General features: G+C 31.1%; 3 protein-coding genes across 7 annotated transcripts in view; 2 read left to right on the forward strand and 1 right to left on the reverse strand.

The window, feature by feature from the left end:
* The first annotated feature begins 1,019 nt into the window (after positions 1–1,019).
* LOC118072645 (zinc finger CCCH domain-containing protein 11A-like) lies at positions 1,020–6,471 on the forward strand. 4 transcript variants are annotated; one of them, XM_035092673.1, is made up of 6 exons: positions 1,020–1,103; positions 1,411–1,510; positions 1,855–1,974; positions 2,049–2,232; positions 2,323–2,439; positions 5,304–6,471. In XM_035092673.1, the coding sequence occupies exons 2-6, from the start codon at positions 1,451–1,453 to the stop codon at positions 6,122–6,124; spliced, it is 1,302 nt and encodes a 433-aa protein (XP_034948564.1). In that variant the 5' UTR covers positions 1,020–1,103; positions 1,411–1,450; the 3' UTR covers positions 6,125–6,471. The 4 variants fall into 4 exon arrangements, with proteins under 4 accessions (XP_034948564.1, XP_034948563.1, XP_034948560.1 ...); XM_035092672.1 differs by having other exon boundaries at positions 1,024–1,177; XM_035092669.1 differs by lacking the exon at positions 1,020–1,103 and adding an exon at positions 1,182–1,274.
* On the forward strand, positions 2,385–4,404 carry LOC118072646 (putative mediator of RNA polymerase II transcription subunit 26). Its single transcript, XM_035092674.1, has one exon. The coding sequence runs from the start codon at positions 2,535–2,537 to the stop codon at positions 2,937–2,939; it is 405 nt and encodes a 134-aa protein (XP_034948565.1). The 5' UTR covers positions 2,385–2,534; the 3' UTR covers positions 2,940–4,404.
* A 550-nt stretch (positions 6,472–7,021) lies between the features above and the next one.
* The window catches only part of LOC118072831 (paired box protein Pax-6-like), a 45,025-nt gene continuing 38,756 nt past the window's right edge, over positions 7,022–13,290 (reverse strand). The window contains exons 7-10 of one of the 2 annotated variants that reach the window (XM_035092962.1): positions 8,526–8,785; positions 8,133–8,407; positions 7,754–8,058; positions 7,022–7,503 (exon numbers count right to left, since the gene is read on the reverse strand). In XM_035092962.1, the coding sequence (XP_034948853.1) occupies positions 7,406–7,503; positions 7,754–8,058; positions 8,133–8,407; positions 8,526–8,785 (938 nt within the window). In that variant the 3' untranslated portion in view covers positions 7,022–7,405. Of the gene's footprint in view, positions 7,504–7,670; positions 8,059–8,132; positions 8,408–8,525; positions 8,786–13,290 lie in introns of both variants that reach the window. The other variant, XM_035092963.1, reaches the window with a different exon arrangement.

A 13,290-nucleotide genomic window follows, 5' to 3' on the forward strand; every position in this document is an offset into this window, starting at 1 on the left:
AAGATTAATTAAATTTCAATGTAGCTGATTTTTTTTCTTTTTTCTCTTGATGAAAATTACAAAAAAAGTCAGCTATTTTATTTATTTCAAGACATAATTTGTAGTATTAATTTTATGACTGTAGCTAACTCTATTAGAAGTAATTGATTATCATAAAATATAAATTATATATCAAATTTATTTCTGAATAAAATTTTTTTATCGCTATAATTTTGAAAATTCTTTTTTTTTATGAGAAATTATAATATTATACCAAAATAGAAATCGAGGGGGAAGAATTTATTTCTATTTCCATTTGACATTGATAATTGATGAATGTGCAATAGGAATATGGTATATCAATGATTAATTATATTTAAATCTCTTAGCTTACATACGAATAAAGATTAATTAGTCTATTTTAGAGTCATTAGTGAAAAAAGCCACAAGGACTGCTGACTCTTTAGCATACTGTTTGCAAAATTTTTCATAAAATAAGGATGAAAGAGTGAATAATCCTTCTCTATAATAGAAGACAATGCTCCAATATCTCCTAACATGGACCACGTTAGATCGAATACGTTATTCCTTTTGTAATTAGCTATTTCTTAGAGGCATTACCCTCTCATATTAAATTCTTTCAAAGACATACACTTTAAATTCGTAGTTTCTTAAAAATATTGGCACATAGTATAAAACCATAAGAGAAAAGACTTCTCTCTGGCAACACATGCCATAAGTATATTTGTAAATTATTATTATTGTTTATAAAAAAAAATATTAGAAAAAAAGCTTAATTTTAATTAACAATTGACGAATGGAGTCACGAAAAAAAGAGAAATGTGTAGCAAACATTGATAAATAATTGGAATTTATAAAATTTTGAGATTGTGTTTTTTTGTTTTGAATAAATGAATAAATCTGTAGTAGTATTTTTCTTGCCAAATGTGAGCAAGAAAATATATTTTACATACGTGCCAATGGTAATGCAAAATTTGACATTGTCGACTTCGGCATCAACTCCATCTTCCTAAGATCATTCAAATCAATTTGTAGAGTAGAGTTGGTGTGTAGTTGATGGAGAAAAAAAAAAGAATTTAGCGTGAAATACCTTTGAGACAGATGTAAGTTACTTTCTGTGAATCTAAATAAATAAATATAGAATAAGAAAGTGACCTTATCTAAATAATAACTACACGTAAGTAGCCTTTAGAATCTGTTTATTTTCAAAATAAATTAGTAGTATTTCGTCTTGTAATATAGAAGCTACGCCTTACCATGTTTCGAACGAAATGGTAACGTTTTATCCTCATAATTTTCATTTGGACAATTTCACTATTAACAGAAGCTTTTTACATTATATAAAATTATTATAACTAAATTTTTTTAGCAATTTCTCTCAAATTAATATTAACTTTTACATTTTTACAGCAAAGAACACGATCATTCGTCGTCATATAAATTTTTACAAATGGATCAGAGTCACAAGAATAATGACTGCTACTTTTTTTACTATTCCACGTGCACAAAAGTAAGTTCAATTATTTATCTACAAACTTATTAAATTCACACCGAGTTATGAAAATGCATTCGTTACTTATATTTTTAACAGTTTAATAATTTTAGTTAGTAGAAATTTTGAATGAATTACTAAGATTTAATCGGCCATATTGAGATATCTCTGGAATTTTCATAAATTTCTCGGGTCACATGGAAGTCTTCGTTATTTACATATTTGTTTTATTGATTGTATTGATATCAAAATAAAACGAATGTTTTATCAACAGTATAAATCTATGAATTGCACTGTTGATTAATTATTAATAAGGTGAATTTTATTTTTAGTTAAAATATTAATCGTGAATTTTTTTTTAGGGAGACAATTGTGCATTTAGACATGAACCTTCGGCTTTGGGGTGTGAAGTAATGTGTTCATTTTGGCAAGAAGGAAACTGTTTGAATGAACATTGTAATTTCAGGCATATGGAGTTGAAGGTAAAACTATATCTAGTTGAAGAGTAACTATTATTTCATTTTCCTAAACCTAACCTATATTATTTATTTTTCAGAAAAATCGTAAATCGATTCCATGTTATTGGGAAACCCAACGTGGAGGTTGTAAAAAGCCACATTGTCCTTTTTTACATTCTTTAGAACGCCCTCCAGCCAGTGAAATGACTATAACACCAACGAAAACATCTACAACTGAATTACCACCAAAACCTGTTAATCAAGAATGGTCAAATCGTTCAGGTACAATAAAATAACTGATTAATTATAGTTGACTAGTAGATTAATTAAGTAATGTGAAATATATAGTTAATATTGTACGTTATGATCTAGAAGATGCAAAATTTGATGGAAGTGGTACAGAATCGGATCAAGGTCGTGGAAGCAGTGAAGCAGGAAGTTTCATCGGTAGTCCAGCAGTGGATCCTCTTATCGTCAACTTTGACGAAGGTATGAGGCTTTACTAGCCCCCCCGTCGCTCACCTTTCAACGTACATTACCTCACGCCAGGCACTCTATCCTTACCGTCTAATCTACAAACAAACATGAATCTCCGTAATACCCTTGCCATTCGAAATCGTATGACAATACCGATTGACTCCAATATAGATATTTCAAGTCCAATTAACCTCGGAACTAGTGTTGCAAGTGGTTTAAATTTATCGTCAAGTGTACAAGCAATGCAGCATCATCATCACCAACAGCATCAACAACAACAACAGTCTGTGTCAGCGGATCCAACCTGCCATCATGTATCTTCTTATTGTCATCAAAGACCATTCCATTCACATTCTCATGGACAACCGTTGACACAGTTACAGAATCAACCATCATCCTTGCAAATACAACGTTCAACTTATCCTAATACCCATCCTAATCAAGGAACTAATAATCAACGCTCTAGATATCCATTTCCCCTTTTTAACTATACTTCCTGGAGAAGATATTAACTGTTTGTAGCGACGAGTATGGACGAGCATACAAATTCAGCCTGGCAGTGAGCCTTTTCTTATCTTTCTCGTGCAATTGCAATGAACATTCACGCTAAATTAATTATGATCATTCTTTTTATATTCAATGCGTAAATGCATGCCAATCAATTGAAATTTAATGAAATTAATATTTCACAGTGTTTGATAGTGCAGAGCGCTAGTAATTGTTTTGTTATTCTTGTATTCTTATTCTATTCTATTTTTCTTTAATCTAAACATGAATGTTCATGCACTAGGAAAATTTTTTAGACAAGTTAATAACAATTCTATATGTAATTATGCCAATTCGATTTACTGCATTTATTACGGGCAATAATGCACACGCGTTCACTCAAATACGATCATTATTGATATAAGTAATTATTTGTAGTTTTATTATTGTTGATTGATGCTGTTAATAGTATTAATTGATTGTTTATCTATTTGCCCGAAAAATTTATAAACGTGCGTAAACAATCGTCAGCTTCGAGCTGAAATGCCTTGATATATTTTGGCTTATTATACGGTACTTCCATAAACTTTTAACTAAGAATAAGAAAAGTAAGATTATAATATATAAATATTATTTGGGCAAAGGAGAAAGAATTTTTAATGTAAATTTGTATTTTTTCTTTTTCTTCTGTTTTCTACTATCGATAAAAATTATTGATTAATTAGATTTAGATAAATTTATCAACAAAACCGGGCAAATGATTGGAAAATTTTTGAAAAATAGAAACAATAAATCGTGTGAAACCTTCGTAGTGGCATTTGCATTAGCAATCATTGAAAGAAATTAAAATAAAAAGAAAGCAGAAAAAGAATACTAATATTTAAAGATATATATTTAATATACATATAATTAAAATATATACATATTATATGTATATTAGATGTATAAATATAAATAAAAATATATATAAATATATATACACATATATATATATTTATATGTAAATATAAAAATAGCAATTTAATATTAATTATTATAATGATATAAGTTTAAATTAAATACAGTAAGAATTAAATGAATTATTGAAAGATTTTTGGCAAATGTATCTGCTCTTACGACGGTTATATTTGATAAAGTTACTGTCATTTGTTTAACCATGATGAAATTGAGAGAAAAAAAAAATAGAAATCGGGTAAGTAAATTAGAGAAAAATCAATCAGTATATATGTGTAGATGTGTGATACATATATGTGCATGTGTGCCTATGTATGTGTCCACAAAACACGCATACATAACGTACGTGTAGAAGGAAATAATGAATAGAAATAGAATGATTATATTAAAAATATAAAAAAAATTATATTTAATGAAATTACGCTGAGCAAAATTAATATTGCGCATTATTATATGATTGATGTATGCAAAAATTCATAAATTTTACGTTTGAATGATGTTTAAATTCAATAAACTTCATATTATGATTAATTGAGATATATAGTAGAATTTTTCGGTCTAATAATATTACCTGATAATCCTTTTTAGGGTTCTGTACATCAGAAAGGAAAAAACGAAATATTTATAAGATCACTTTTGTGTCCGTTCGTCGATTTGTCACCGATGTTTTTCTCAATAATGAAGTAACGTAAGATTTTACGTTTAGCACCACGTTAGAGCTTTGTAACATGTCCATTTTTCAACAGTTTAAAATTATTAAATTTTTAAAATAAAGTTTCTCATAGCATCTTCTAAAAAAAGGTCAATTTTTTTATGTTAATATTATTCAAAAATTCGTCGCAAAATTCTCATTAAAAATGGACAAAAAATACTATTCCATCATTATTTTTTAATTTTCTAAAGATGTAATCTCGATATTATTAGGATAAGTAGGTATTGAATTATGGATATTGAGGAACTGCGATCCTTTCGTAACATTGAGCTATGCAAAATGTCTTTTAGAATTAGAAAATTTTAATTTTCACATTTACAGATAAAGTTTCAATATAGGCTATAATTGTTTTAATTTGTTCTTGATTAGTTTATGTTATTTAGTTTTGTTAGTTATTGTTTTCTTCTTTAGTTTTTTCTTTTATTAATCTATGACTTTATCTGAATTTTTCCTTTCACTACTATAATTTCTACTTTCTTCTTTAAATATATATCCATTTTCAGATTATAAATACTTCAACTTATGTATGAAAATAAAACATTGAGTTATAATAAAAAGTTTAACTAAATAAAATAATAGAAGAAATATTTAAGAAGATGACAAGAAAAAGATTATGTGATAAAGTGATTGTTTGAAGAGAGAGAGAATGACACTATTAATATAAAAAGAAGCTATGAAAGCGAAATTAATCATCAATTCGATGTTTCTTCATCTCTTCTTGCAGAATCTGACAGTGAGGGTGTCGCCACATCACCAATTAAGAGTCAAACAACGAGGATTCCGTATTGCAAAACTTACGAAGAAATCAGATTGGAGGAGATTCAAGCTGAGAGTGCAGCTTATTATTCCTACGAGATCGATGACTATCAATTAAATATTGGCACTGGAATGGAGCAGCAGACACCAACAGTAGCAACTAATACAATACCACTCAATACTCATGACGAAGTTCTACAAAAGTCATCGTCGACTTTAGATTTCAAAATATTAACTCTAGATGAAATTAGAAAACGAAAAAAAAATAGTACTGAGACAGAAAATATACAAATATTGACGAATGAAGAAAATAAGGAGACGTTAGATGATGAAAAGTTGGGTAAAGAAAATACTACGGTACAAATAAGAAATAAGAGGAGTTTTGATAACATGACAAACTTAAATGTAGAAACAAATATTAAAAAATGTAAATTTTCAAATAGAGTTCCACCAGTTAGACTTAAAAGACCATCAAAAAACGACAGAAATGAGTCAATATGTAGTTTGTCGAATTCATCAGAGACCTTGAATATAGATAATGGTGAAACAATAAAAGCAAATGACATTCAAATACGTTGTTGTGATAGTAGTACTTCAGATGATATATCTACTTTACATAATAAAGAAGAAAAAATGGAGTATGATACTAATGATGATAAAAGGCATAAAAATGTTAGTTATAATACAAAACTTGATCAAGAGGCACATTTAGTTGTAGATGATTATATTGATGGCTCTGATGATATTCTTAAAGATATTGATGCTTTGTTAGTTGAAAAAACTGGGTGAAATTATTCATTTAGTGATTAATTTTTTAATTTTATGTAAATTTATTAGATAAAGATGAAGAAAGATAATTCATATTCCAAAGCAGCAATGAAACATGTGACAATCATTACGAAAAGCTTACTCATAGTGATGATTTAAGGAGCTGCATTTAACATACTTGGATCGATGAACGTCGATTGATTTATACAAACAATGGATTTCGTAAAAGCCTTGATTTTTATCGTAAAAGTTCATTAATTAGTTAACGATTTTCTTGGCATGTGTTCAAATAATTTCATTTATTCTTTTAAATTCATCGGTAGAATCTAAACATTCTATTTATATTGTTTGAAATAAAAATATATGAGCTGTAGTATATCTAATATAATTTTATTTGAAATCATTATAATTGCATTTGTGATGATAATTATTTTAAAATGGGTTTTATGATGAAAATCCATTCAAATGACTTTAAAATATAAAGTTGTTACAATTTTTCAATATTTTAATATTTTATTCACAATTTTCCTATACTTAATTAGTAGTACTTTAATAAGTTACTTTTTTCAGTTTATCTAATTTAGATAGTTTAATATTAAATAATAATCTTGCATAGTTAAATGAAAAATAAGGACGGTGAAGAATGGGTTACTGTGATTAAAGCACATGCTATCTATATTTGTTTAGAATCATATTATTGTATCTTAAATATACTTGGCCTAAAAAAAAATCACAATTTTGGTCTTCTGTCAAATTTATGACCATCATTCTTGACCACATTTAATTAAAACATTTAATATTTATACAGTTAATTCATTTTTGCTTGTTAAGTACGTAGTTTGTGTAATAATTAATTAAAAATTACTAACTATTACAATGAAAAAAGATTTGATAGAGAAATTGTAATTACACATGATAAAATCATTCTTTGATTACCGCTAATACGGTCTGTTTTCTTTTTTTTCGTATTACACCAATAGATAAATATCACTAATATAATTAGTATCGACTTAATAATTAAGTTTATCATCTACTAAACTAACTAATAATTTTCACTATTTTTCGAAAAATTAGTTGAGAAAATGGTATTTTCTAGTTAATTTGTGATCGAATAAAGTTAACATCTTGTTTTCTTCTTCTTCCTCCCTTTTTTTTAAAAAGTAAGAAAGTTGTTTCAAGGTTGGCAGTTGATAACATTCAAATTTGTCACGAAGACCTTAATTTTATTTAGCCTCACAATACTTTTAGTGTTGTTGAGGAACGTCTCTAAGATATTGAGGTCGACGTGGACAACCACCAGGATCACTGCAACCTTGGTGACCAATATTGGGCTGCCATATCTGGTGTTGGCTGATGACCAGGAATAGCGATTGGTACACTTACACCTGGTGATATTAATCCTGTAGACAAGAATATATTCATATTTTATATTAGAAAGATATTATCAAAATGATTGAATTATAAATTGATTAATGTAAGCTATTGCCAAAAAATGGGCTGATGATCCTTGAACGTGAGTCGCGATGAAATCGGGAATGGTTAATCAAATAAATTGTCTACCCATTACCGATTAGCAGGCGTGATGATAGCCGAATCCAACGTGTGGCTAGAGCGCTAGTAGCGAGTGCAGTGAGTGCGGTAGACACTCACCCGTCGAACTGACATTCTGGTTGTACTGATTGAGACCAGGTGTATGATACGGCTGAGTTGGACTACAGCTTGGTCGAGCACCATAACCAAGATGAAGAGGTTCATAACTTGGCGGTCGAGCAACACCACAAGAGTATCCATTATCACGTTGATGTAGACATGCAGCTGGACTTGGACCTACAGTCATACCAACAGTCATACCCATAGGACCCATTCCACCTGCCGATGTTAGTGATGACATGCTTGTTGTATGCTGTTGGCTTTGTTGTCCAGACATAGTAAAATTTGGCATTGAAGTCATTGGACTGAAAAGAAAAAAATATTATTAAATAAAATGTTTCTTGTAACAAAGAAGGTAACTAATGATTTAGAGTTTTACCTATATGAATCAGGCATGCTAGAAATTCCAGGATAAACAGCTGTCGGTGTAAATCCATGATGAATTCTTGGTGGAGATGGTGGAGCCTGCGGTGTGGGTTGGGCTCCGAGAATTCCTGCGGCAGGTGGAGGTGTTGGATGACCTCCAACAAGACTAACATTGCCTCCATGTGGCGCTGAAGATTGTTGTTGTTGTGACTGTTGTGGATTATCTCTTCTTTGAGTTCGAAGCTTCTCTTCACGCCGCCACTTTGCGCGACGATTCGAAAACCACACCTGAGTTAGTGGACGAGAAAGAGAGAGACGAGATGGGTCAATTTACTAGACTACAAATTACTGAGGAGTACATTCTAAGGGGACACTCTCATCTAAACAAAAGTGTGTTTATAATTACCTGTATTCGAGCTTCTGGTAGACCAATTTTTCCAGCAAGTCTTTCACGAGCGAATACATCAGGATAATGTGTTCTTTCAAATTCTTTTTCTAGTGCATCAATCTGTTCATTAGTAAAACTCGTTCGATTTCTTTGGAGCTTTCTTTTGAGCCTTAAACGAGCCTGATCTTCATCAGCACCACCGGAAATACTGCCAGCATTACTATTATCACCTCCGCTATTGGTCTCATCTGAATGAGCACCACCTTCGAGTTCTGCAACTAAAATGGTAAAAATCGATCAATCAAATATGATATATTATTTTGAACAATGTTGTCTGGTACTAGACTATGATAGAACACACGGTGTGACATGGTTGAGGGAGAGAAGCCATAGTGATGAGGAGGAGGAGGAGTGCGTATAGGATTGTAGCACAGGCGTCGCTCGACAGCAAACCTTATCGTTGGTTTCTGGGTGAGCGCGTTTAAGCGTCAGTGGGTTTTAGTTCTAGCAGAAGGGGAAGAGAGTAGGATGAGGACCAAGGTAAAATGGGGGTTGGAGAATACGATAAGATGCTGCCTAGCATCCTGACGCTCTACCAGTGATGGCGGCCGGTTTCTCTTTCTCTCTTTAGTTTACTCGCTTACTCTCACTCATGGCTTTCGTCCTGCAGTGGTAATGGAAACCTGATAACAACCCTCCACCACTACCACCACCACCACCACCACTAACATGATGATAATACTGTAACCTTTTTCTCCAACTATTTTTACATTTTTTATTATTTCAACTAAAAATTTAGTGCTAATTTGCTTTGTTTTTTACTAATTTGCACACACACAACCTGAAGATATTTAAATTAAAGATAAACCACTGTCTTACTTATTCCATTCAGTTGGTTAGAGAAGAGTCACGGTAGTAAACTTGCTTGCGGATTACAAGATAGTCGAGAAGTTCTCTCCTCTGTCATTAAATGGCGACGTTGCGATCTTATGTGCCAGCAAGGAAGAAAGAGAGAGAGTTTAGTCAGGATATGCTACGATAGGATCTACCATACCACAAGCATCTTCGGATAAGGTTAACGCGACGAGGGTGCCTTAAGCAGCAATTAAAACCGCTTCTCATACCACGACAACTCGCGAAGTAAGTTCTCTCACATGGGTTACGTTTTGCAACCAGAACAAGAACCAACTCCTGAGCTTGACGATATCGCCAAGAAGCTTCGCATACTTTACTAGAGTTTAACGATACGTTTAGTAATTTACACTTGACATCCTTATCGAATTAACGTTCTTTTTTCATTCTTCTTTGTTATATTATTTATCATTAATTTTTAATCTCAACAAGCCATGAATTAAAATAAATATCAATATTTCTATTGATAAATATTAAATAAATCAGTATCATTCTAACAGTTGATCACTTTTTGAAAGTTAAACTAACCATAAGACATGGAATTGTGATAATTCCATCTGGATAATATTAAAAGAAGATAATTTGTTTTTTATTTACTGTGATGTTAATTACAATAATTATCCATGTTTTAATTGAAAGGTTGTGTAGGACAAAACTCAGTCATTTTCTCTTTTTTTTTTCAGTATAGTATTTATTGCCTAATTTTTTTCGCAGTGTCTAAATATAGAGGAGCATGATTTACAACAGTGTCAAGGATAGGGTGATCAGGATGTCGGGAGAAGAGGGGCTTGGGATTACTTCCTAACGCTTTTCTATATATTTCGAGTCAGTTAATTTTTTCTACATGTATATAAATCAATGTATGTAAAGTTGAAGAATTCAACCTTCTTCTACGTATTTTCATTTAAATTATTGAAATATTAATACACATTTCACTAAGATGATTATCTTGATTAAAAAAAAGAGGATTTGTTTTTAAATTCAATCAAATAAAGAGAACTGGAAGATTACAATTGAGTAAAAATAATTTTTTATCTTTCAAAATTCACATATATGAGTTATGAAGTGAAAAAAAAAAAAGAAAGGAATAGTCAAAAATATTATCTATTTTTCTTCAAACGGAGAAAACGAGTGTCTCTGAAATCATTCAAGTAGAATGGTGTTCCAGGATGCTTCAAGGTGTGTTAAAAGCACTTGAAGAAGAACAGAAAAGAAATAAAAAAGATTTGAAAAATAAGATGGAGTCGAGAGAAAGATTCTGGTCAAGCGAAGTGATAAATATATTTTTAAAGGACAGAAAGAATAAAGTATATACGATAATAGACGTATAGCACTTAGCTAAACGGTATAAAAGGTTATAACAATAGTTATTGATTGCATTGTACCTTTTTACCTTTCAACTTATTACAACTGGTAATCCACGTGTCTCAACGGTCATAATTAAAACAATAGCAAGTACTCTAGTGGTAAAAAAAAAATAAAAGGCACATTAAGTGTATCTTCAAAGCAAAAGAAAATTCGATAAACGACCAATAGTGAAACTGTATATCCATACAACTGTTTAGTTTTTTCACTTTACCTTCAATGTTTGATTCTTTCATTTACCTTTCAACAAATGGCGAATTGGTTCAAGAGTAGCCATTACAAAAAGTGGAAAAAAGTAGCGTGTGCCGCGTGTTGTATTGGGGAATGAAGAAGTTATTGAGGCGTAAACGTCATCTTCAAGCGTGGTGAACAGAAAAGGCGGAGGAAAGAGTAGGACGGGGCAGATGCATTCGCGTCGAATTTAACAAAGCTAGGGGATGATACAGATGTTAATGGAAAGGTTGATTGGTCTTGCAACAAAACGGTTGGGTATTATTATTATTAGGGTCGACTAATATCGTATAATGCGTTAACATCACCCCCTTGGGTGCTGTTACTGCTTTGATGATATAGAGAGAGGGAAGAAGGTATGTTACGATAGGTTGTTCCGTTCCGGTATGACACCTCGTACCCCTGTATGATTATCATCTCGCGAGAGAACACAATAGTGAGACGCCATCATGTTCCATCCAGCCATATTGTTGGTTTTAGTTTAATGCTTGTACTAGAAGAGACATCAGCCAAAAAAAACCGCCAAGGGGCCTAACTGCTAAATACCAAGTATTTAAAACATTACGATTCTCTCGTGAAAGATAATCGGATAATATATTGCAACCGAGCACGGGAAGCTCTACTTGTAATTCATTTATTTCATACAAATATTATTTTATAGGAGATTGAATAATTGATGCAAATATGAAGACTAGTATTCGCTAATTGTGCAAATATGTTTCATGTTATATTCATTCCTTTATAGCAGATACAAAATTTTTAAATATTTATGGGAAAACATATAATGAATAATAATTGTACTTTAATGAAAGAATAGAAATTCGTTTTCAATCATAAATAAATGTGAAATTTAAAAAATTTGCAATTAATTCATTCTTTGTAAGTAAAATAACAAATTGTTTACCTTTTGTTAAATATCCTAAACCATAATTTTAGTTGGAAATGTATTTATATCATTAACATCAAGTATATGATCCACAAGTTTGTAATAGAATAATTTACTTTCCAAGAATAAAAGACTACAAAGGGATCAACAATCTTGAATTAATAGTTTAAGGTAAGTCTTATTTAATTCCTTAATGAATAAAACCTATGTTATTAAAACATCTGGTAATTAGAAACAATATCAAAACTTGCAACATTTGTTCTAATGTATTATGGAATATTTCTATATAAAATAAATAAATTTAAACTTTTATTTTATAGCTAGCTGTAATTCAATTGACTAAAATGAAAATCATCAATTGGAGACTACCTAACGTCTTGGAATGTAATACATTTTTTTTGTGTAGCATTATTGGATAGGATAATTTTGAAATAAACTTTATTATCTTGTCTAGTACACATTGTAAACGAATATACGATTTATTCCTAGCCCAACATGGGACCAAGCTTGATAGTATTTGTCCAACTTTGAACCATTGATGGACCAGTCTTGCTTGTGACTAGGATAATAATGAAGAAAATTAGCAGCAGCAGCAAAAGGTACAGTTGTAACAAAATAGGAGATATGTAAAGGAAGACTTGTTGAAGAGATAGAATAATAGAAAAAAAAAATATTGGCATCTCGATTAGGTTCAACCATCCGTATTATCGAATACATCAGCAGCTCTTTCTCAGCAAAGGTTTGCGGGGGTTATTATGCGATTCATTTGTAACTTTCTCTTCATGTCTACAATATATATATATATATATTTATATTGATAAAAGCAGGAGACTGATGCTGTACCACACTCTGCCATCATTCAGATTCTCATTCCACCTTCGCTTGCTGAACGATTTCATAGATTCGACTCCAATCCTCTTTGCCAACAAACGCTCCAACGAACGCCACTGCAAATCTTCTTATGCCCAACTCAATCAAATTCCGTCGCTATTTGCCCAGCTCACTAGAATCTTTTCTTCCTCTCTGTGTCTACCTATATAGATGTGTATTTTATATTCTTACTCAGTTAGGTTGAATTTTTATTTTATTTCCAATTCTTCGTATAAAATGTGTCAATTGTCTAGGATATTCTCAGAAACAGCAAAACATGAGTTTGAAAACGATTATTTCCAGCTTTTTGACTCGCGATGTACTTTTGCAAGTTTCACTTTACTTTGGTAGTACAGAAGTACGCCTACAGCTGAACTTATCCCTGCATTTGTAGACTCTAGAGGGAAGGAAGGAAGTAAGACCGTTCTTAAACCCCTCTTCTCTTATACTATGTACTTCATAGTTACGCGGTTAAACATCCATTGATACTGAAAACTTAACTCCTTGATTATTACTTTT

Source organism: Chelonus insularis, unplaced genomic scaffold (assembly GCF_013357705.1).
Source record: "Chelonus insularis isolate UGA/USDA-ARS -01 unplaced genomic scaffold, ASM1335770v1 contig_94_pilon, whole genome shotgun sequence".
NCBI lineage: Eukaryota > Metazoa > Arthropoda > Insecta > Hymenoptera > Braconidae > Chelonus > Chelonus insularis.

Excerpts from the sequence above, each read along its gene's own strand:
- LOC118072645 (XM_035092669.1), top strand. Across the intron at positions 2,233-2,322 it reads AGAATGGTCAAATCGTTCAG|AAGATGCAAAATTTGATGGA; the intron begins GTACAATAAAAT and ends GTTATGATCTAG. Across the intron at positions 2,440-5,303 it reads TATCGTCAACTTTGACGAAG|AATCTGACAGTGAGGGTGTC; the intron begins GTATGAGGCTTT and ends CTCTTCTTGCAG.
- LOC118072646 (XM_035092674.1), top strand. The coding sequence starts at position 2,535 with ATGAATCTCCGTAATACCCTTGCCATTCGAAATCGTATGACAATACCG.